Below are 25,124 nucleotides of genomic sequence, written 5' to 3' on the forward strand. Positions count from 1 at the left end.
GCATAGCGAAAGTTTCTGGCAATGATACACAGATCATTAAAACTAAATCTCCTTAACTCATTCACACCTGAAATTTCATAATGAACTATTCCAACCTTTGAATTGGAAGAGTTCAAATGTATCCTCAGGGGTTAATGAGTTAATTCATAATTTGAGGTAATGAAGATTGATACATTTTACAAGAAAGTGCAGTTTTCAGTTTTAATTGCCAATTTGAGTTCTGACCACAAATGTTTGAATTCCAGGTATATTCATTCTGATGTGATTACAAAACTTCCGTTCTCTTATTAATGCAACAGATGTGTAATGACATAAACAAACGAGAAAAAAACAAATTTCTGTTGCGTTTCTCTGTTTTGAAATACGAGATTGCCTTCAAGTACGATAAACTGTTTGGTCAACGTGAGAATAGCCATTTAAACACACTTGCATAACCTTCACTGAGATGTTTATAATGAAATTCAATATTTTATTCAATAAAAACATCGACCACATAGGGTCAGACAATGTCGATACGATCCTCCGAGAGGGATTTACCACAGGTAACAGCTTGTGACCTAGTTAACACCAGTCCTCAGATATCAATAATGTGGCAATTGAAACTCGGTAAAACATCCGTTTTAGTGAAGTAATTTCTGTCCCATTCTGTCATAAATTCTGTGTCCCGATCATTGCGACACCTTGTGGGACTTATAATGTAGTGGCTCTTCAAACAATTTTCCACAACACTAATCGCAAAACTAGATTTTGTTTCCGTTTTGAAACAGGACTTTATTGAGGATACTATAGCAGAAACAAAATATGAATACAGTGAAACCTGTCTAAACTGAACACGGGAATAGTCGGGTTTTCATATGACACAGTTTCGATTTTGTCACAACTGTTCAGTTGAATCTTTTTTGAAGTTTTGAATCCAGTTGTTTTAACAAATGATTTTAACGACTAATCAGTTAACGCAAAAATTCTGTCAAATATATTTCTAATAACAAGAGAAATTCAAACCTGAGCTAAATATGTAAGGACTAAGATTTGTTTGTTCATGAAAAAATTGAGATTATTGGCTTGAGGTTATATGCTACCTTACACATTATATCTGTGACTTGTGTCAAGAGTTAAGAGTATATACCACATTATACATCCCTATGAATAGTGGAAAGGCTATATGCTACCTCACACATTATACCTGTGATTTGTGTCAACAGTTAAGGGTATATACCACATTATACATCCCTATGAATAGTGGAAAGGCTATATGCTACCTCTCACACTAAACCTATGAATTGTGTTAGAGTTAAGGATATATGGTACCTTACACTTTACACCTGTGATCTATGTAAGAGTTAAGGATATAATATTCTACCTTAAAAAACCCATACCATTGATTTGAGTAAGAGTTTAAGTTTTTTTGCACACATTTTACCTGTAGTTTGTGTTAGAGTTAAGGATAAATGCTACCTTACACGTTATTCATATGAAACAATTTAGAATTGTCTCCCTTGTTTCTGGGTTGGGAACTCTTTTGAACAGAGGTGAGAAATATGTCAAAGTAAGAGAGCATACATCCTTAGATTTGGCACCTGAATTACATTTCACATTTCTTTGCTGTACAAAATATATTCAGTGTTTCATAAACTTACCAATCTAAAAAAAACATGGTCTAAATTAGGTATTAATTATGTCAAATTTTGAAACTATCCTTAAAATCCATACGCCCTTGTTCCCAAGCTATGTGGTATCTCTAGTCAGATGGTATCATGATTTGACCACCAGGGGTGGTGTTTGTTTATACCAGTTTTTGTTTGCCCAAGACCTCGTTATCTATTGGACCAGAAGTGGGAAGGGTTGTTTAACTGTTAAACACCCAACCCCAGACTTACTGACTCATGGAAACCAACACTAAACTATTTAAATTTTTACCAAATTTAAAAAAAGAATCAAAAACATTTTCCACAGACAACAAATTTGAGACATATTTCATTTATCAATTTAATTCATAGTCAGATCTATTAAAATTTAAGGATCAAATTTTACTTGCATTCAATATTTTCCAACTTTTAAATGAAAAAGTCTTTCCACCATTGAACACTCCTACTTAATTCATAATGGCAATGTACCGTGATCATTCCATACGAGTGATGCTCGTGGTCAAGGAAGAGATAAGAATTGCGGTAGATATATTTTATTTCATGACACACCCGTCCACGATCCCATCCCGCCAACAACCCAGTGCCCTGGCATTCCTGCAATCTCTGTTGATAACGTCAATAGCGGCTTCGCAGTGTCATTCTTTTGTGAATGATTTCATATTAATAAATATGACCATGTTTTTATAATCCTTAAAAGATCTTAAGAGCTCCCCTGCTAACAAAACTGTGGCAAAACTGCAAACTATCTCATCTGGTGCAATAATGAATTCCGCTGTTGATATCAAACGTATGGCATGAAATATTTTTCCCATGATGAAGGCTCAGTGAGAAACAATGAATGACTCTACTTATCAATGTTCAGACCTGTTTTTCTCCGTGTCAAATGATTTTGTTACACCATTACTCCATTCTCTCACGCCTCCCACATTCCTCTCTCGAAAAAAATTTGTTGCCCAGGATCTGAGCAGATTTGAATTTGTGAATATATGGCACTGAAAACTAAATGTCACTTACATGCAAGTTTGAAGGTGAAAATGGGGAGTGAGAGATAAGGGAGAGAGAAGGAAAAGAACAAATGAAAGAAAGAAAGGAAAAGAGAAAGAAAGAAAAAAGAAGAAAGACAGAAAAACAAAAGAACAAATGAGAAAGAACTATAGTAACAAATTTGGTGAAGAAGTTAAAGGAAAAAAGCTAAGAAAAATTTGCATAAAATTGGAAGAGTAAACAATAAAAAAGAAAGATTAACGACAGGAAATAAGAGGACTTGGCTATTAATGAAGGAATTACAAATCTTCTCCTTTTTTTTTAACTTGATCCAAGCATTTAAAAACTGTTTTAAATCTTTAGTATATTTATACATCTGTATATATTTGATTTCGTCTTCCCTGTTTCAGATTCGGATTGTTCTCGTCCGTCACCACGCAGTGACACTAATTCCTGGTACAGAGAGCAAAATACACCACACCAAAGAGCTCCGCACCTCAGCAGGCTTTTTAAAATGCGATATCCAGTTGCCTACGATTCTATAAAAAACCAACAGGCAGACAATGAACATTTACGGCATTCACGACACAAAGGAATTCTGGGAAACTAGCACCTGTGTGATGTCACATGTCCGTCATTCTAGTCATAGGTGATTATCATCTGCGTAAACTTTTTTTTATATAATCCGTCTGGTATTAAAGGCGGCCATGACTGTCCTTGTTTGTGACTCAGAACATTGTGTTTCTTCAGATTACAGGGTACAAATGCATTCAAAGTGAATGGGTCGACCACGACTGATTTTCAAACAGAACTGTGTTATGTAACTTTTAAACTGCGATCTATTGTTGAGTTCGCATATTGGAAAATACAATTTGATATTCATGTCTGCAGCTGAATTTTTTCGTTCTTTTGACAATGAAAGCACTACTGTAAGAATTCAAAACCTGATGAATCGAATGGAATCATTTTTATTAAGTCTTTAACCAATCAATTGCTTCATTTTTACCTGCAACTTCAGGTCGAAGGTCAAGATGGAGAGACTGACCAATAAGATTTCTCGTTAGATCACAATGTTTATTTCATTGACTAAATAATCAAAAGATCGATCTCCTTCATGTCTGTATTGAATAATTCAACTAAGTGAATCAATTTTTCATCAATTACCATGAATTGAATTATATGACTTAGTAATATCAAATGTTATTTGTATAAAATTGAAATATGCAGCAAATTTCCATTTCAAAAGTCAGCCTTCCATTGTTGTCCTATTGAATGCTGAATCCTTTCCTCCCCCAAACCCTTCAATGAAATGCTCCATTACAAAGGTGGAAGCATCCACTGTCAGGGATTTGGGGAATGAAGAACTGGGATAAGGAATGGCTCAAAACCTAATTTGCATTTAATTGTCATATATATTTATAGATATGTTTATGATTAGATTAAAGAAACCTTTGTTGTGTACATTAAAAGAAAACAAACAATCAAATTTCATTAAAAAATGTTACGGATTGAAGATATCATTTCCCAGTGTTTGCTGTCAAATATCATTCTACCATCAAGAAATATCACAAAATTTCATTTTGTCATGTGGTCTAGATTTACCTTCAGAATATCATACACATAATTTTCACAATGTCACATTATGTATATAATGGGCTGAATTGTCGACGTGTTATTGATATGCTCGAAGCAGAGATGATACATAATAATAAATACAAATTAAAACGAATATTAAATCGCCAATTTCCATCAGCCGTAAACAGTGGTAAATTTAAACCCACCATGAAAATGACCGATTACATTGTATATGGGGACGACCATTGTAACAGGTTCCACCTAATGCCACAGAAAATGTTTTTCTTTATTTCCTCTTTTCTACTTAATTTTACGATAGAAAATAATCTAATATCACAAATAAGGCACCGGTAAATCCAATTTCAAACTCAATTTAAATTTTATAAAACTCCCTCAAACTTGTTTCAAACAATTCCTATGTTAAACAATTCCTATGTAACAGGAACAACAGTATGAGATTCTCTTTCTCTTAAACACTATTTCTCAATTACTCTTACATATGAAAGAGAGCTTCTCATAAAAACGAGGTTGGACTTAAACCACAGCATATCCTATCAGCAAAAAGACGGGGTAAACTAATTATTGATGATATTGTTATTTTTCTGGTAGGATCGTAAGATGCTCAAACAGAAGTTCAGAAGATTTCTACGTCTTTTACACAAAGTAAAAAAAATTAAAATGGGTCTGTTTGTGAAACAGAGGCTCTGATTTATAAGATATTGGTATAATGTCTACTGGAAAACACTTATACATGTATATAGTCATGAACCGCATATAATGTATAATTGTTGAATTCTTGTCGAAATAGAAGAAATAACTCACAATTTAAACTGTTTCAAATCATTCAAAGTAACTGCAGCGTGATAAATTATCTGAATTACGTCCCATTTAGACACGAAGTTAAGTGTGTACATGTGAACACATAAAAATCATTCGTATTTCTCCCGATTACTGCGACTTTTTTCTCCTTCAGACCTTGACAGACACCATTTTTTTTATCATTTTAAACCAGTACACAACCTTTACACAAGGTTGATATATGTACACAAGTACATGATCGATAAGAAGGGAAGAAAACTTCTTTCATAACTGTTAAAGAACTCAATTCAAGGTAGCGAAATGAAAGAAAGAGAACAAGTAAATCAACGGCCCAAATTAAAGTCTCATACTTTAAAAGCCAACCAATATATGCATGAATAAAAATCATTGTTGATGATTGATCGTAATTTCCCATTTAAAGATTTATGACTTTATGCACACCGTAAATAAGACACAGTTACGAACTTAACAATGGATCACATCTAATAAACTATGCAAGTTATGTGGTGTAGAAATAATGGAGAAAAAAATTAGCTATGTGGTTAAGAAACAAAAATAAATCTGTTCTAAAATGTTTTGCACTTTTTCGTGACCTACTCATTATAGGTAAATTATGACATACAAAATTCAGGAAATATTTCCAAATTTGTTTACCAAAGGGAGGCTATTCATGCAAAACCAACACTGAATGAAATTAAGTTTCATGAAGCCAACGACTCAATGGGCATTCTAACCATAACGTTAAGTTAATACAAACGTGGTCAAAAAAAAAAAATCTAAAAAAAATGGAATTATGTTTTTTACATTTCAACATCAGGTGATTCTCACAGAAAACTGGGCTCGAATCCATTTAACTCACTGACCTTATTTGAAACTCTATATGTCTACGTTATTAGTACTATTATCAAAGATTTCAAACAAGAGATGAGACCCGATACCCTGGGTACCCTATAACAGGCTATAGTGCTGTTTGATTGACGTCGGGTCAGGTATTCTTGTACTCTCAAACCAGGTGTAACAATCAATCAGATCAAAGATATTCATAGTACTGTCAGCTTAATAGCACATTGACAGAAAAAGAAATCATATGTATTCAATTTCTATAAAAAAAATAACAGAAAATCATAACAATGATATCAGTCCTTGGGTCAAATTATCATCTCAATCAGACCTGCATCACAAAAAATAGCAATTTTTGTAACATTTCATAACATTTCAAACTGAAAATATAAAAAAAAATCGATGAAGCTGATCAATCTATGAGAACCAGGATCTGACTGAAATCTCTAATTTATACAGGTGTAGTTTACATCATAAGTACAGGTAAATCACATATTTAACATGTTTTTCAAAAGTCCCCTGACCAGATTTGGTAAATATCTAGCTTTTATAGGTACCTCATTATCAGGCATTATCAAGGTTATAATCACCTTCTTCTGAAAAGTGTAATGTTATAGGGGAATTTTCCGGTAATTGTATATTCTGGTAAATGTGAAGCAGCAACTTTTTACTGATACATGTATTAATGTAACATTGGTAATTATAAGAATAACATTCAATTTTGATCGATTTTACAATGGATAAACACAACTAAAATGAATAACTTCTTCTTAAATATTTATTATGATACTGGTTTGAATGGGAGAAATTTGCACCAACCTAGTGGGTTTTGGAAACTTTGTAGTTTTGTATGATACAAGTACCAAAAAAGGGTCACAAAAAGGCCTTGATTAATCCTTGGATCAATGTTAAAAATAATTTTTGTCAAAAAAATCACAATTCTTTTTTTTAACGTAAGTCTGTTTTCTAAAAGTGCCAAATTCTATTTATAATTGATAAAAAATCAGATTGTCTCCCCTTAATTTCATATAGTATTACAAGTATTTCCATAAACATTCTATGAATCTGAATAATTTTATTCAAGACCCAGCTCATTAATTTTTTATATGTTTTTTCTTTACTTCTGACAGGAATATCTACAAGCATCATCACACAATACAACTATTTCTATTTGAAATTACAATCAATGCCAACCAAGTCACTTGTATATTTTTTTACTATGATCATAAATGATGACAACTGAATTTTTATCATAACTGATTCACATTTTCATATTCATTTTCAGTTTTACACCCTAAAATCTTTATATAGCACAATCCCAACCAAAGAATGGAAGAATCTATTTTGGCATTTTAGGGTTGTGAGGGTATTTTTTAGGTTTTGTATGGTTGTTCTGAAGTGCTATTATTTCTTTGTCATATTTATGGTATCTTGTGTTTTCAATTGTGCTGTTGTGCCAGTGAATTTAATGTGAAGAATATCTTTTTCTTAAATTATTTTAATAATGTCATATTTTTTCTTAAGGAAATATGCTACCTTCTATATGATACCTGTGATTTGTGTTAAGAGTTTCTCATTCTACCCTGAACACACATTTGAACCCTTCCAATTCAAGGGTTGGAATAGTTCATTATGAAATTTCAGGGGTGTATGAGTTAATGTAGAACTCTTCCGAATAGATGATACATTTCACAGTATAGGAAGAAAGCGTACACCTTAAATGGAAAACTATGAATTTACTTTGTAAAAAGCTATTTCAATTACCATATTCAACTTGATTGGGTGTTAGTTCCTTGTAAATACAATCATGGGATGGGAGGAGGGTGGGGTTCAGAGTTATGAGGATAAAACTTAGGGTGGGGTGGGTAGAGAATTCAAGGGGGTTGGGGAAATGGATGAATGTCTTTTTATCTAAAACTTGCATTCATTGACATTGTAATGCAGCAGGGGCATTTATATGGTTGAATATGGTACTACAAATTGATTGTGAACACAAAAATTGATTTATTTTACTTAATCAATACTAGTCAATATTATTATTACTGTTGTCTGATCTCTTAGATGGGTTTACTACGTGTCTAATGGTTGACTGGAGCAACGACAAATTAGGAAACAACAACAACAACAACAACGACGAAACAACAACAATAAATTGTGATATGTACACAGCAATGCAGTTAATCTGGACACTTTACTTTCGGAAAAAGTCCGGAATAAATGATTTATCAGATTAACAGACTATATTGCAAAACATAATACATTTATATTATCATTATTTGTTTGAAAATTTGTTTAAAATTACAGGAAACAACAAAACATAGTTAAATGGGTTGTTTAGAATTAATAGTTTTGAATATTTACTCGAATTCCTGAGTTCTGATCAAAAGAATTGCTGAAACAGTCAACTATTATCCCGTACAGAGAGAGAGGGGCCAAATATTTGTGTATTTTAAAATGAATTATTATTGAAATGTAAATTACAAAAATTACAGGAGTGTTGATTTGTACATAACTATGTGCTGTGTCAGAATGATTTCATTATTAAAATACGATAGTGTTAAAATTGAATTAAATAAAAGAATGAATTAAAATTTGGTTGTTAATGTTTTATTGAAATTATTTCAGTATTGTATATGGGAAATAATTACCCAGTGAAACTTTCGTCCTATTCCAGTAAAATTCATCTCCAACCAGTGGTAACATTTTGTCCTTAATATTTGATAACAATTATTTTGTTATCATGTTTACTGATGTTTAATGTAATGATAAATTTGCCCTCACTACAGAGGCGGGGCAGGGTGTGTGAAAGTTAAGCTGTTAGGAAAATTTCCATTTCAAATAGTACGCTCAGGAACCCTACTTTCCCGCTAAAATATAACTTCAACAGGAACTGTCCCCAAATATTATCAGTTGAAGATACTCAGGACACCTTCCACAGAATCACACTCTCCAGGCTGACTTCAACTACATATCATTTAAATAACAACAGAAGTGTGCTTGAAAATTGAGGAACTGACCCACTATCAATCGGGAACATTTTAAAACGACTTCACATGAAATGATGACAACAATTTTTTAAGACAACTTACTTTTCTCAAATTCTACGTTACTCTCAAGACCATGTTTTGTGATCTGATATGAAGTCCTTTTATTTACAGCGAGGAATCAAAGTCTTGAAGTTTAATATTGTCAGCTCTTCCAGTGAAATACAACTTGTCTTCAATGTCAACAAGAATTCCTAAGTAGGACAGCCTTGCTTACAATGTACCACCAATAATACACTGTTTCCAGACTAGACCACTGCCAGGTTAGCAAGGGCCCCGCCATGTATCTATCCATACTCCCCATAGTCTATTTTTAGTAAGTGACCTTGACCTAAGAAATTTTGAAACCCTTATTGCACATCTACATATCACAGTGTATCACCATGTCAAATTTCAAATAGATAAGTCTTTTTGATTCTAAGATAATCTCTGGCAACTTAAATGTGGCAAGACAGACAGATGGACACTGATCACTATTGGCGACCGGCATCTTTTATGTGGGACCCTGACTAGTGAGGTTTTACTGTGAAGATTTTCCAGACTGTGAGGTTTACTGTCCATAGTGTCCAGATTGTCAAGGTTTTCCTATAAACAGTATTTGTTATAGTGAGGTGTAAAGCGAATTGAAGTATCATGAATCAACGATAAACAATGTACAACACTACCTATGATGAAATTTCAGTCGCAACAAAATTGATAAGAACAGTAGGACAGACTCAAAAAGGAATGCTTCATGAACCATGATGGCAATTGAAGTGAACTAGCAGTGCAGTCAGAAATTATGTCTCGGTACAGATTTTATACAGACTCTAAACCCACAACTTCTGTTGTTGTTATGGCGTGAACCAGATTTGTCAGCTACTTGACAATAAGTCGGCAATTATGAAACACTTAACTCCTCACAGAATATCCTAAATTAGGGAGGCCTACGTGACGGCGAGTCTACAGCCCTCCATTCAAGGTAGACAGAGAAGATGAAAAGTGCATTTATTTCGAACGAAAAAAAAATCTAAATCACAATTTTGTCTATTTACAATCTTCACAGGTATTTTCCTCATTTCCACATCAATTTAATGAGAGAATAGTTACAAACCCACAAAAACCTAACCATGAATCACAGAAACCTGAAATTTAACAAAATTTGGTTGTACTAAATTGAAGAGAAAAATGTAATTTTTTACCATGCAAAGTCATTTTCAGCTGATTAAAAAATGCAGAAGATCCGAAGAGACAAATCAAGCTTTACATACAGTATTATTTGATAAAATTGACAGCACCTTACAGAGTTTAACCCATTCACCCCTATGTAACTTTAGTAGACTCTACCATGAATTGATCTGGATGAGCCCATTGTGGTCTTCAGTGGTGAAAGGGTTAAGTAAAGTTTTCTCCTTTTAGTTACAGAAACTGGTGTTAATTTTTTTTCAATTGAGATTCATTTACAGTGCATTTCTAGGTAGACAGAGAAGATGGAAGGTGCCAACCAAGGCCAAACCATTTCAAGGACAGCAACTGTTACATTAATTTACAATCTCGTCATCCACCATTGTAAGATCCTCATAAATTCTATCTAAGTTTGATCTTTCCCTTCATTTCTCTTCTTCTGTTGGATGGTTTTGTCAACAGTAAATGCATCTTGTGGAAACTTTTGATTAAAATTTCATACAGCTTGATTTGTGAGTGTCCTTTCAATGTTAGGTCATTGTTTACTTCCTGAGAAACCGTGATAACCAACTTGAACTCTTAAAATCCAGGATGGTCGCCAGAAATTGTCCTGATCAGTCTCAAAATGACCAAGGGGATCCTTCATATGAAATTTGTGAAAGATTTGTTCAGTACTTTTCGAGAAATTGCGATAACAAACTTGAACTCTCAAAATCAAACATGGCTGCCCTGGCAGCAGCCATCTTGTTTTCCTGATCAATCTCAAAATGAAACATGCACAACTATGAACCAAGAGGAATCTTAATATGATATTTGAGAAAGAATGTTAACAAGAATTTTTTAAGGACGGATGAACAATAGACAGACAACAACCCACGCAAGATTGGTGATCTGATGATGACAGACTAATAAAACTCTTACATTCCCCTATTTGCTGCCATCTTGATCTACAGAAAGACAAAATAGTAATAAAAACACAATATTGAAATTGTAATCAACCCAAAGAAGCAAGCAACGGTATCATCCTATGCAATTTGATATGATCATAGTTCAGGCTTTGTGTGTGTATAATGTGGTCAAATAGAACATTTCTGTAAAGATAAACTCACTGACGGAACCCAGTCTCTCATAAACCATTGACATGACACAATACAAACTATGTTGCATGAATACAATACTTTGATTGATGTTATGATAGTTGAGATAATGTATGTGTTTGTACTAAATTGAGAAAGTTCAATTTCTTTTGGACTAAAGGACAACATAAATCAAATATTGTAAAAAGAGAATTCTTGCTAAATCTCATTCAATTTCCTCCTCCACCTGATAAGAATAGACACTTTTTGCAATATTTAGTTGCTTTACTACGTCACATGATTAAAACCCGTTTCAAACTTCAGAAAAGTTATTTTTATCTCTTGACATTAAAAAATCAGACAGAAATTTAAGAAATTTGAGATCTTTGAACTCCTTTTTCATTCCCTGTACCTAGATTTTGAGTGCAAGGATTCATGTATTCAATTACTAATGTACAAAAAACTCTTTAGTTGTTATGTACGAGAAATTTATTAAAAGAAGTTTTTTGGGGAACGAAACAAAAATCATACAGTATTATGAGAAGATTAAAACTAGCAGATACTTTTTTTTATCATAGTTTGGACCAATATGTTAACAGTTTTAGTTTTAACATCTTTTAAAATTTTGGTAAAATGAAAAAATGTTTCAAGACATCATTTATCTTTGCACTAGTAATAAAACTAACTAGGTTTACTATTGCAAAGCAATACATAGTCTCCCACCAGTAATGATTTCTTTACTGACTGAGCTGTACACTTATTTAAGTATACTGGCCACTGACATACTTCCTGTACTCCCTCCCCATGCCAATCCATACTTACCGGTACATAACAAATCTTGTTAGCCAAGATGAACCAGTTTTGCTAAAATTGTCCTATTAGTTAAGGAAAAGATGTCAGACAAAGATTTTTAACAAAGGGCCATAACTCCTTTTAAAAGGGTTGGAATGAAAAAGTACTACTTGGATGCACAACGTCAGGGGGCAGTTACCACATTTGTAAAAACTATAAAATGTCTGTAAGACATAAATGCCCCGCTCATGGATGGGATGGGACGGGACAGGACAGGACGGGTCAGGACGGAAAGGGATGCGATGCGACAGGATGGGATGGACATAGGCAACACTATATGCCCCCCTCCCACTTTATGGCGGGGGCATAAAAAATTGAAATTTGCCCAGTAGATAAGAGGAAAAGTTGTCAGGACAAGAATTTTTCAATAAAGGGCCATTACATCATAAAAAAGGGTAGGGAAACAAATACCTGGATGCACAACATAAGGGGGTAGTTATCATATATGAAAACTTTCGTTGAAATTGGCCGCATATAGTCTTGAAGGAGTTGTCAGGACAAGTATTTTTCAACAAAGGGCAATAACTCTGTAAAAAGGGTCAAAATGAAAAACCAATATCTGGATGCACAACTTCAGGTGGTAGTTATCATATGTGGAAAGTTTCGTTGAAATTGATCTAGAACTGTAGAAGGAGTTGTCCAGGACAAAAAGTTTGAGGATTTTTTCAACAAAGGGCCATAACTTCGTAAGAAAAGGTCAGAATTACTTCAAAAGGGGTCATGTGTGACCTTTGACCCTTTAACACTCACTGATGACCACTAAATTTCAAACCAGTGTAAAACTTGATTTGTTTTATACCATGGTGGATTTTGAGAGTGGTCAAGTGTGGCCTTTGATCCAATAACCTTGGCAGATGACCACCAAAAATCTAATCAGGTGTAAAACACGATCTCACATACTATATTAATGTATGGTGTAATATATAAACTAAATCTGTTGAGGGATTCTGAGATAACCTGTACACAAGCTTTTACTTCCAAAGTGGTCAAGCGTGACCTTTGACCCAATAACATTGGCCGATGACCTCCAAAATCTAATCAGGTGTAAAACTCAATCTTACCGTACTTGTTATGGTGTAATGTATAAATTAAATCTGTAAAGGAGTTTATAAAACACATTCTTCTCTAACTTTTTACTACAGATGGGCACACAGACCCACACACACCAAACAAACTGACAAGGCAGTGAATATATATCCTGATCAACTATGTACAATGTAAATTAACTATGTGTAACAGGAGTCAAAAAATTCAACAGACAGTTTAGTTCTGCTTCACCTCCTCTTATATAAGAAAATGTCTGTAAGACATGATTTTCCCCTTGGCCATGTGGTTTACCTATTAATAGCAACAGTGACATTGGCATTGACCTTAGGACCCTGAAATACAAATACATCCAAGGTATTTTTACACTTGACCATTGCATAAACTAATAAAGTCCAGTTGCCCATAGGATTTTATGCCCCTGTCATCTAATGGGGGTAGGGGACCCCCATTAAATGACAGGGGCATAAAAGAAAACTATTTACCTCGTTCAACTTTAAAGACACATTTGAGCTCTTCCAATTCAATGGTTGGAAGAGTTCATTATGAAATTTCAGGGGCGAATGAATTAACCCAAAAGACACAAAAACCCTATACAACCTTTCCTGGGCATATTTTATTGGGTTCCGAAGGTAACTGAAGTGTAAAAATGTAAAACCCAAAGTAGGACTGAACCCGGAAACTTCAAACTTTTACAAGGACATGTATTACCTGGACATCAAAGACCAACCCAGTCCAGTCCCAATACATACACATTTTTTTTATTCTGTCTGTTATCAAAAAAAGTTCTAGCCTCTTGACTTAGATATTCACCCTATTAACATAATTGAAATCTCAGCAAAACTTCAGGAATAGTTTTGTCATATCTTTCCAAATGAAGCCAACTTATTTCATTCAACAGTTAATTATAATATTTAATGAGGTCAAAGGTCAAGGAAGGCAGATGAGATTTGTTATTCATAGACCTGGAAACGTAATCGGGAACAATCTTAAGTAACCATGAAATGTATATCTCGACTAACAATCGGAACCATTACCTGGTTGTGACCAGACTGCACAGGTGTAAATTCGATACATATTATACGGCACAGAACACACTATATATGCAGTCAGCTGTAACATTATGCAGCATTTGCTATATTCAATACCTACATAGGGACCCTTTATACCAAGCAGCACCTGTTTATATACGTAGCAAAAATGCACCTGTCAGTTACATGCAAAAATTAAAAAATTAATTCCAGGTGTAAGCGCCACAGTCAGGACTTTCATAAAACACCTTGTAGCATTACATGTTAGATCTATAATTTAAAGATTAAAAGATTAATACTCGTAAAAACAGACATGTGATTTACATGTCTGAGGCCTGTCTGTGTAATAAGGATCAAATTGTCACCATAGTTACCATTAACTACCTGTTACAAAACCATTCCATTAAAATATAATTACATACATGTGTTACAAAATAACGAAAATATATTCAACAATCAAGTTTCCTTTATTTGTCATTTTAATATCATCGACAACAGTCGAATATGTTACTTAAAAAGAATACTGGATTACAGAATGGGTCTATGGAAAACTTACTTGGGCCATGGAATTTCTTTTTTCTGTACACCTATTGTCTACAGATATTTCATAGTTACTTTCAGATACTGTAAAAAACATCAAAAACAGAAATTAAGTGCCATTAAACCATTAAAAACAAGCATTCTGTGGGTATTGATGAATCAATACATGTCCCCTACACACACACACACACACCCAAACTTTAACCTGCAAATTTTGGTCAATATAGTTCAGTCCAAAACATGCCAAAAATTCAACAACAAAAATAAGATTATTTTTCCACTGTCACTAAACAACATTAATGCTAGATGTCTAAAGAACCTCTGTACATAAAATCAGCATCCTAACACTATTATTTAGTGAACGGTGAGCCATTACAAAAGTTTAACCCAAACTTGAACCTGTAGATTTTGGCCAAGATGGTTAAGTGAAAAACATGTCAAAAATTGAAGAAAAAAATCAAAAAAAAAATCAATCCACAGCATTAATGCTAGACCCCTAAAGAACCTCTATGCAAAGAATCAGCATCCTAACATCATTAAGCGAATGGTAAGCCATTACAAAACTTTAACCAAAACCTTAACCAAAGGTAACGGACAGACAACTGACGGACGGACGCAGACAAAACCTATAGACTTGTGAACCAGTAGGGGACTAGTTAATAAGGTAGGCAAATGATCATTGAAAATTGAAATATTTAATGTATATGATTTTCCACTAATTAATGTCCATGAATTGGCAACCAGCACAGCAGAGTCTTGATAATCCAGCCACCTTCATTCTCAACAAAAGTGAAAGCATGACGAGCTTGTGAGACTAAAAGAAAGGCTGGTCTCCCACGAGGACAAACTCTACAGACAGAAGTACTGGTCTTTCATGGGGGGCCCCACTATATAGAGAGTGTTTGTTTTCTTTCAATTGGTCCAAAAAGTATTTATCAAAAGGGCTGGTCACACATAAGGATGCAAGTACACAAACCAAAGGATATTGCACCATATATCAATGGCAGTTGTTTCAAGCATACCACATGGTGAGAGACAGACAGAGGGACAGAGGGATGGACATACCCAATAGTAGTATTCCCAATTTTCTTCAAAATGTTTGGAAAAAAGTTGTGAAATCCCCTAATGTCATTAAATAAATCACTAGAATGTGTACATTGTTCCTTGATCTGACCAAACTGGTTCTTCACAAGCACAAAAAAACCCAGTATTAATCCATAGTACGGCCATGACGGCAGGACTGCGTAAGATGAGACTTGTAATTGGTGAGAGTTCTGCTCGAGATGAGACGGAGCTTTGCCGTCTGCTCCTTCAATGTTCTTTGATTAAAGCCTCCGCGATCAAATGCACTTTGGTATTTATAGGTGGGCTAGACATTAAAGGACAGAGTCGTAAATGTACCACAATCCCTATTATGACACCTCAAATCCCTTATTTGCACAAAAACTGCTTTCATCTTCCAAATTACATCCGTTTCATCTGCGACTAGCTTCATTATCCCTGGTACATTATGTCATAACTCGGAACTCTCCTCATTCTACCTGCTATCGCTTCACATACTACATACGCCTCCCCCTTCATACCTCCCCCACACCCCCAACTCATGAGTATAAATATTAGTTTCAAATTAGGTCTTAACCCCCCCCCACCACCACCACCAATATTTTTTCTTTAAGTAAATGGGTTATGACAATCACTAGATTCTAGACTCAGTTTATTTAGCTTCCAATAAAAAAAAATAGGTAAACAACATTGTTTGATTCAAGGATCAGTTTATAAGCTTCTAATGTATTTTTTAAGATAAACGATATTGCTAAGTTCTAGGATCATTTTGATAAGCTTCCATCTTTTTTCAAGGTAAATTATCTTGCGAGATCCGAGGATCAGTTAAAACATTTGTTTTGTTATGTTTTCTAAACTATTAAAATTGAACAAACGTTATATTCTGAAGTTAAAATCATCATCATTTGATAATTTCACACACCATCAAAATATAGTTTGAAAATTTTGCGTTAATTTAAAGCTGACAGAACCTCTAAATCAATAATGTTGGGATCAATTTAACACCAGTACTGTTTTTTCACTTTGTTTGAAGTGAAGTTTGCTATTTCATGTTTGCGGGAGCTGTATTGAGTTGGGTTTTTTATTACTCCATCATCGAGGAATCCCTTTTTTCTCCTGTAAAACCAAATAACAATTTCCTATCAGTTTTTTTATGAGTTCATTTCAAATGATCAATGATGATGGGCAGATGAAAACCAAATTAGGTTAACAGACTCACAAACAAACCAAAGCTGACAGCAGCAACTCAGCATATGGTCTTATGGTAGAAATGTGCTCAAACTGCTTTAGGTACCAAAATTGTACATGTAGTAAGCTCTCCCTGCCTAAAAGACTCCCTGTGGAAAAAACAACCAATTCTTTCCCTAGGTGTGGGTGGTTAGGCAAGGTGAGTTGCTAAACATTTGTGTATATTTTGTCAAGCCTAATCTGATTAACGATATTGATGATAAACAGAACATCTGCAAATCAACAGAATAAAACAATCTTGTAATCCGCCTTTTTCTTATATTGTCCACAGAGAACAATTGAGTTCCTAAGCTTTTGCTTTAACTCATTCATCCCTGAAGATACATTTGAACTCCTCCAATTCAAAGGTTGGAATAGTTCATTATGAAATTTCAGGGGTGAATGAGTAATACAATATTTTTACCATTACATGAAATACCATATTTATATATTTACTACAAAACAAGGTCCCTTTTATGTATCAGGTTAAACCGTTTCAACCAGCTCAACCTGAAAGGTAAACAGTAGGCTCCTATTTAATCTGAGGCTGAACCCTGCAAACTTCGGCACGTGCATATCGAGGGGTCCAGATGTGCCTGACTGAAACTAAAATGCTAACTCTCATTATGAGTTCATTTAAAATGATTAATGAGGATGGGCAAATGAAAAACAAATCAGGTTAACAGACTCACAAACAAAACCAAAGCTGACAGCAACAACATATTACATACTTAGGGGTCCAGAGGTGCTGGACTGAAATTAAAATACTGACTCTTATTAGTTTGCATTATTTCTGCGTGAAATAGGTCAATTTACATGTATCTTTCAGGAAATGTTATAAAATTTAGTGTTCACGTGAAAGGAGGATTATATTCTTGATACATTGTTATTTAATTGTTACAAAACCCAAAAACTGTATTTTTAGCTCTGCCTCTAAGTTCAGCACAGTTCTGGTCCAAGTATGTTCCCATATCATGGAATATTTCTGCACTACCTTAACTGTACTTGAAAAGCAGCCCAACTCTGTCTAGTCATTTCTGTATTTATCATTTGAACATACTTAAGCTTCTTAACACACAAACATTACTTCAAGTCACTTCAGGCTTAACATTACTTATATTTGAAATCAATCAAATTTACACATAGTAGAACCTCACTGTCTGAACCCTGGTGAAACTGACCACCCAATCTTATCAAGGGTGGATAACTTCATATTTAGATTAATAGTCAACCGACAAATTTTCAAGAATTCTTCACCAGCCTGACCCATATTTTAGAAACAAATATAGGAAATTGTCACTTGCCCTGCCATAATAATATCATCTTGCCTAGAGTGTCGGCATTGTGAAATTGCACATCCTTGATTATATTTATCAACTGAGCCAATTATATCTGACAATTCCTGTCATCCGTCAAGGGTAAGACATGTCCCCAGTCCAACTGACATTTAATACATAATTAAAAAGTCACTCAAAAGCTAAACCAGCATTTCCTTTGCAATTGATAATATATTTTTATAAAAAATCCATTTATGCTGACATCCGATTTTATAAAGGAATATGATGCTTGTATTGAGAAATTAAAAGTGGTTAAATGAAATTTGAAGAAAACAAAAATTGAGGTTACCTCATTGTGTTTTGATTGACCTCAAAATGTCATCAGGAAATTTTAATGCATTCTTGTAACAAAATATACAAAAATGTTGTCATGTTACAACAGTGCAAAGTGCTAATAAATTTCAGTTTTCCACAGCCAAAAAGTCAATAGGTTTTAGTTTTCAACAGCCCCAAGAAATAATGGTTTTCAGCTTTCAACAGCCCAAAAGGCAATGGATTTCAGATTTGAACAACCCAAGGAGCTGATGGTTTGCGGTTTTCAAAAGCCCAAAGAGCTGATAGGTGTCAGTTTTCTACAGTCCACATGGCTTATTGATTGCAGCTTTCAATAGCCCAAATGACTATTCAATTTCAAATCTAAAAACAGCCCAATGGAGAAATGGTTTTTATAATGTTGTTCTTTAAATATCCAGATTGTTTTTACCATGCAATATATCTGCATAAGTTTTGGGTCAAAAAAATATCAAAATTGTTCACTTTAGCAACTTCTTGTCTGGTTTTATGAATACATGAATCGTTAAAAAAATGGAAACTAATACAAGAAAGCAGTGTTATAAACCCTGGTACTGTACTGTCCCATGTGACAGTTTGACAGTTCAACGTCATAGTGAGAAATGGACAAAGGGAGGTAACTCAATCAGTAGTCGCCAACAAAGTTGACTAACTATCTTCTTATTCATGGAGAAATGGACGAAGGGAGGTAACCTAATGTACAGTTTTAACTTGAATGATACCTGAACATCTTTTCATTCTCAGCTATTAATTTTGTAGTGTTATTTACCAGTTATTAATTAAAGACATGTTACTGCTGATTTACTATAACATGTACAAACTAAAAAAATAACTATATATTAACTGTATGTGAACATACAAGTTAAAAATAACTTTATGTTAATAAAAAACACTGTATTCCAGGAAACTGTTGCCCAGGCAACTTTCCCTCTTTACAGGTAAAATCTATATTAATTTGGCCCTTCACATGTACTGGCAATGTATAGTGAGGTGTGTATAAAGATTTTCTCTCATGACAAATACGCCATACGGAGGAAAAGGCAAAAGTTGAACTGCAGCTTAAATTTCCTGATTTAGAGTACATGTTAGCACACAGGTAAAAAGTGACTACTGCTAGACTGATAAAATGAGTAAAAAATTTGGATTCTTAACCTGGAAAAAAAAAATATGCTTACCTAACTATAGTAACAGCAGCACTTAAACTGATTTAATACTCACACAAATAAAAAGTGACTGGGGCCTTCCTCGGAGCAACCAATTCATCAATTTGTTTGAGATTGGATGGACAGTCAGAGTTTTTATTTTTTTACAAATGTGCCTGTACACTTAACAAGATGAAATTATGATCATATCATCTCCCAAATAATGCAAGGGAAATAATAGGTAACGGTAACATCAAAGTTATCTCCCTTGTTATACTAATGAAAGATTCCCTTACCACTGCCAAAAGCTGTAACTATGCATCAGAAACTGTTTTATTCAGCACGCCTATAGTTTAATAAATCATTTCTGAAAAGGAAACAGTACTTTGCGGGACTTTTATGAAAAAATGATAAAACTGAAATAAACAAATTATAATCAACAACGGCATTCTGAGTGTCAAAATTCAATGGAGCAAGACCTGAGGATTCGAACCCCGAACATCAGATTGTTTTACTAGCAAGCCAAAGTGTGCTGGCCCGACTATGGTACAGTTATGTCCATAACAAAGCTAAGGGGAAGTTACTGTATATATACACAAACCAAAAGGCAATGGGACAGGGATCTTAATACTCAAAACTATGTGTTTTGTATATGTTATTGTCTGTCACATTTTACTTAACATGTCCTTATCATAAATGTTGTATGTAATGCCTCATTTGGGCTCTAACCTGCTCATAAAATCTTATATAGAGCACCCCTATCTCTCGTTCTGGGCTCTTTACAAGCCCAACCGTGAAAAGAGTTGAACAGAATAAGCTCAGTACCCTAAATTTACATTTTCTAAGGACTCTGGCCCTCTAGCTTTATCAGGGGTGAAGAACCTTAAGTAAAGCTGTCCTACCTTTCCTGATCCTCTTGTCCACTTGTATCAACTGACCGCTTTGGTATCTCCCCGAACTTGATTGATACTGCCTCACAATGGACACTAAAACATAATACAAGGCAGACAATCATAGACCGCTGTAGCATGTCCCCAAACCTGTCAACTACAGCCAAAGACAATACGACAAATCTAATGACCCTGTAAACGTCAGGGTCCAGTTTGACAGGTTTCATCGAAGAGGCAAGATAGAACTTGAGGAAAGAAGATTGCATACAGTTACCTTTATCCTCAAATCCGGTGTTCCAGAAAACAATCTGCTATCCGGACTTACATGTGAGTTGGTAAGTAAAGATGTCCAATCTTGAATACTTGTTGCTAAGTATTATTTCAATGGAGTTTGAATACACACTTATATACTAGAGTAAAGGAAAGGACTAGAGGCAGTAAGGGTCATTTCCAGCCTCATCAGGGATATAGAATTATTTGTTATATTCGTTATCTGGGATGAATGAAATTTTGAATTCATTCGACAACTGGTTTAGGAGATATTACGTAACAAAGAGAGGTATAAACCTGCATATTCCACAATAAAATGTATGAATATTGTCTGCTGTGTGATATTTACGTTGATAAATGTATGCAAAGCGAATTGTTTTGTCATTTTGTAAACATCGCCGGAAGCAGACGACGAATGCGAGTTGTCCCCCATTGCCCGGCCGCAAGATACAAAGACACGTGACCTGTATACCCCTTGTAAAAGCATGTGATTCCACCGTATTACTGCTGAGAATCACGTGACATGACCGTACCCCCTGAGATTTTCGTATACCCCTTGAGATTTACGAATGCGGTTTGGTACACTGTAGTTTTTAACCAATCAGATTCCTAGATTTTTCTCAAAGGGGTAATAAACATTGTTATACCAGATTAAACATTGTTATACCAACTTAAACATTGTTACACCAGCTAAAACATTGTTATCCCAGCTAAAACATTGTTATGCCAGCTTAAACATTGTTATACCAGCTAAAACATTGTTATACCAACTTAAACATTGTTATACCAGCTAAAACATTGTTATACCAGCTTGAACATTGTTAAACCAGCATAAACATTGTTATACCAGCATAAACATTGTTATACCAGCTTAAACATTGTTAAACCAGCATAAACATTGTTATACCAGCTTAAACATTGTTATACCAGCTTAAACACTGTTAAACCAGCATAAACATTGTTATACCAGCTTAAATATTGTTATACCAGCTTAAACATTGTTATACCAGCTAAAACATTGTTATACCAGCTTAAACATTGTTATACCAGCCTAAACTTTGTTATACCAGCTTAAACAATTTTATACCAGCTTAAACATTGTTATACCAGCTTAAACATTGTTATACCAGCTTAAACATTGTTAAACCAGTGGTCATTCGTAGAAAGGAATTTTTGGTTGTCACATGCGAAGCTTTCATTTCTGCGTACTAACTGTCCAAAAACACCATAATATGGCTATTTCTGCATAGCAACACAATCTTGTTGCTATAGTGGAGCATCTCTGCATTAGCAATTATATATCTGCACCAGGAAAAATAGCAACAATTAACCAATATGATGGTTATGGAAGAAATTGGTAAATAAATTAATGTTGATTTTTTTACTTTTTATGATGCCGAAAAAAACCCCATAATGCCCTAAATCCATTCCATAAAGCATGAGTTGGTATTCCAATGTAATACATGTATTTGGTATTCCTGTTGTGTCAGAGTGTGTTTGGTGCACCATTATATTGTTGACTCTGAGCCATGCCTACCTGCCACCCTTAGTTGACTGCCGTAGGATAATAAGGGTCTCGGAGGGCAGTCGGTCCATGGTGTACACGGTGTAGAGATATTGTGACTCATTACTTGTGAATCTGAAAAGAAACATTTTTGAAAGTTGAAACATCTGTTGTGGGCAGTAAACCATATATGGACTTTTGAAAATCTGAGATCACTATACTCACAAACTTGACAACTTACTGGCAAACAATACAACTTACTGGCAAACTTTACAACTTACTGGCAAACAATACAACTTACTGGCAAACATTATTACTTACTGGCAAACATTATTACTTACTGGCAAACTTCACAACTTACTAGCAAACTTTACAACTTACTGGCAAACTTTACAATTTATTGGCAAAATTTACAACTTACTGGTAAACTTTACAACTTACTGGTTAACTTGACAACCTATTGGTAAACTTTACAACTTACTGACAAACTTTGGCAAACTTTACGACTTACTGGCAAACTTAACGACTAACTGGCAAACTTTACGACTTACTTGCAAGCTTTACAACTTACTGGCAAATTTTACGACTTACTGGAAAGCTGTACAACTTTCTGGTAAACTTTACAACTTACTGGCAAACTTTACAACTTACTGGTACACTTTATAACTTACTGGCAAACTTTATGACTTACTAGCAAAATTTTATGACTTACTAGCAAATTTTATGACTTACTGCTGTACAACTTACTGGTAAATTTTACAACTTACTGGCAAACTTTATGACTTACTGGTAAACATTACAATTTATAAGAAACTTTATGATTATGACTTACTGGCAAATTTTAGGTTTCAAATCATTGTCCCCATCTCTAGAAAGAAAAAGAAATTTAGATTAGTTATTATATTACGTTCATATTTTCAAGGTTAATACATTTTTTGTTACAATATAAGAAATATTAATTCCAAGAAATATTTATTGTCAATTCAATGAGCTAGATAGACAGATTGGTCAGAGCTCTTGTGTTATTTCAGGGCCATGATATATATTATCTTATGTAGCTAAATGAAGTATGACGTACTGGATTTCCACATTCAATTACTGTATACCGGGTAATTTGCCAAGACAAAATTTCGCCCGCTGCTGTTAAAATCCATATTCGCCCCGTGTTAATTTTTCCCTTCACATTTAATTACTATGTATATTATACCGTTAACTTATATTCGCTGTAATGATAAGCTTGTCCTCATTACAGAGGGCAAAAAGGGGGAATTAAACTGCAGAGAAAATCTCCAGTATTACATGTGTAGACGGCAGGAAGACAATTTTTTGTGTCTCAATTCACATTCCAAAATTCAATATTTGATCCCACAACCACAACCAAAATATTATCAATAAACAGGCTTCAACTAAGTTAAATTAATCAAACCTGCCATTCTCCTTTCCCTCAATATGTTCCTATCTAGAGAACCTAGAGAGTATAAGAAGTGGATTCTGATACATGTAGCATCACAGGTTATAAAGTTATTATGAGAGAAAATCAGAATTTCTAGAAAACCTGATAATAGACAAAAGAATGATATTAAGCATGATGTGACAATAAGTGGAATATACTATATAACAATTATCTTATTTGCACATGTTTTGTTTCCAAGCTGAAGTCTGATTACTTACTGTTTTAGCTGCGTGAACAGATGTCGGGAAGATAGACATTCAAATGAACTACCTATGACCATCTACAAGACAAAATTTAACATCAAAGTTGTTTCCCTTCGACAAAGAACACTATTTTCCCAGTCTTGGATATATTTAGCTTAACTAGACCCATTTTGACAAGAAATAAGAGTTGTTCCCCTTTGATGTCAAGAAGTAAATCTTACCCATTTTCACTAACTAAGCATTTCAGTGGACAGATTAATCAGCCTATTCAATTCTATTAAGATTTTAGAATTCAACTCATGGTCATATTAATAATGTTGAGCAAGCCAGCTAATTACTAGTATAATTATCGATAAATTTACCCCTACCCCCACAAAAAAAGAAAATGGGATTATAATGAAAACAACAGATCCTATTTGTGTAATTCAGGAATAAAACGAAATATCATAAATGCTTATTACCATTTTTTTCAATTTATTAAAGGAGAATCTATGGTGGGGTTATGACAGTGAAATCTCAACCCAAGGGATATTTTTTATTGTGTTACCCTTGGCTTGTTTCAAAAAAATATCACACATCAGGTTGAGATTTTTCTATCTCTTCTGGAGTCTATTAATTATTCAAGATTCTACTATTGGTTTGGTTTGTTTGTGTTTCATGTCCTATCAACAGCTATGGTCATTAAAGGACGTGTCAGGTTTTGATGGTGGAGGAAAGTCAGAGTATCTGGAGAGAAACCACCGACCTACGGTCAGTACCGGGCGACTGCCCCACGTAGGCCTCGAACCCGCAACCCAGTGGTCGAGACCTAGTGGTAGCCGAGTGGTTAAGGCATCCGACATTCTGCTAGATTCTACATATGTCCTTTTATGTACTGTTGATACACAATTCTATCATTGAACTTTAGGTATAACTGGGAATGGATTGGCCGTTGCACATACAAACATAACCTGGAAAGGGGGATCATACTCATGTTGTCACTGGTGTGGGAAGGATGTCTGCTTTGAGCAGAGGATGAGGGGTATAAACTTACAGAAGGTCGAGACAAGGCGGAGTGGATGGCGTCCAGCAGGATGTCAAGTAGCTGTACCAGAGACTTGGAATTCTGTACTGGATACAGGATGTCTGTA

At 34.4% G+C, this 25,124-nt stretch overlaps 2 protein-coding genes across 2 annotated transcripts in view; one reads left to right on the plus strand and one right to left on the minus strand.

The window, feature by feature from the left end:
* Positions 1-8,444, plus strand: part of LOC110462286 — a 31,466-nt gene extending 23,022 nt beyond the window's left edge. Inside the window, exon 3 of the mRNA XM_021516199.1 lies at positions 3,041-8,444. Coding sequence (XP_021371874.1) covers positions 3,041-3,240 — 200 coding nt within the window. The 3' untranslated portion in view covers positions 3,241-8,444. The remainder of the gene's footprint in view (positions 1-3,040) is intronic.
* The window catches only part of LOC110462302 (anaphase-promoting complex subunit 4-like), a 94,898-nt gene that overhangs the window by 43,849 nt on the left and 25,925 nt on the right, over positions 1-25,124 (minus strand). Inside the window, exons 16-20 of the mRNA XM_021516214.1 lie at positions 25,028-25,119; positions 24,010-24,071; positions 23,171-23,206; positions 22,372-22,473; positions 20,577-20,660 (exon numbers count right to left, since the gene is read on the minus strand). Of these exons, the coding sequence (XP_021371889.1) occupies positions 20,577-20,660; positions 22,372-22,473; positions 23,171-23,206; positions 24,010-24,071; positions 25,028-25,119 (376 nt within the window). The remainder of the gene's footprint in view (positions 1-20,576; positions 20,661-22,371; positions 22,474-23,170; positions 23,207-24,009; positions 24,072-25,027; positions 25,120-25,124) is intronic.

This window comes from Mizuhopecten yessoensis, unplaced genomic scaffold (assembly GCF_002113885.1).
Source record: "Mizuhopecten yessoensis strain PY_sf001 unplaced genomic scaffold, ASM211388v2 scaffold10771, whole genome shotgun sequence".
Classification (NCBI taxonomy): domain Eukaryota; kingdom Metazoa; phylum Mollusca; class Bivalvia; order Pectinida; family Pectinidae; genus Mizuhopecten; species Mizuhopecten yessoensis.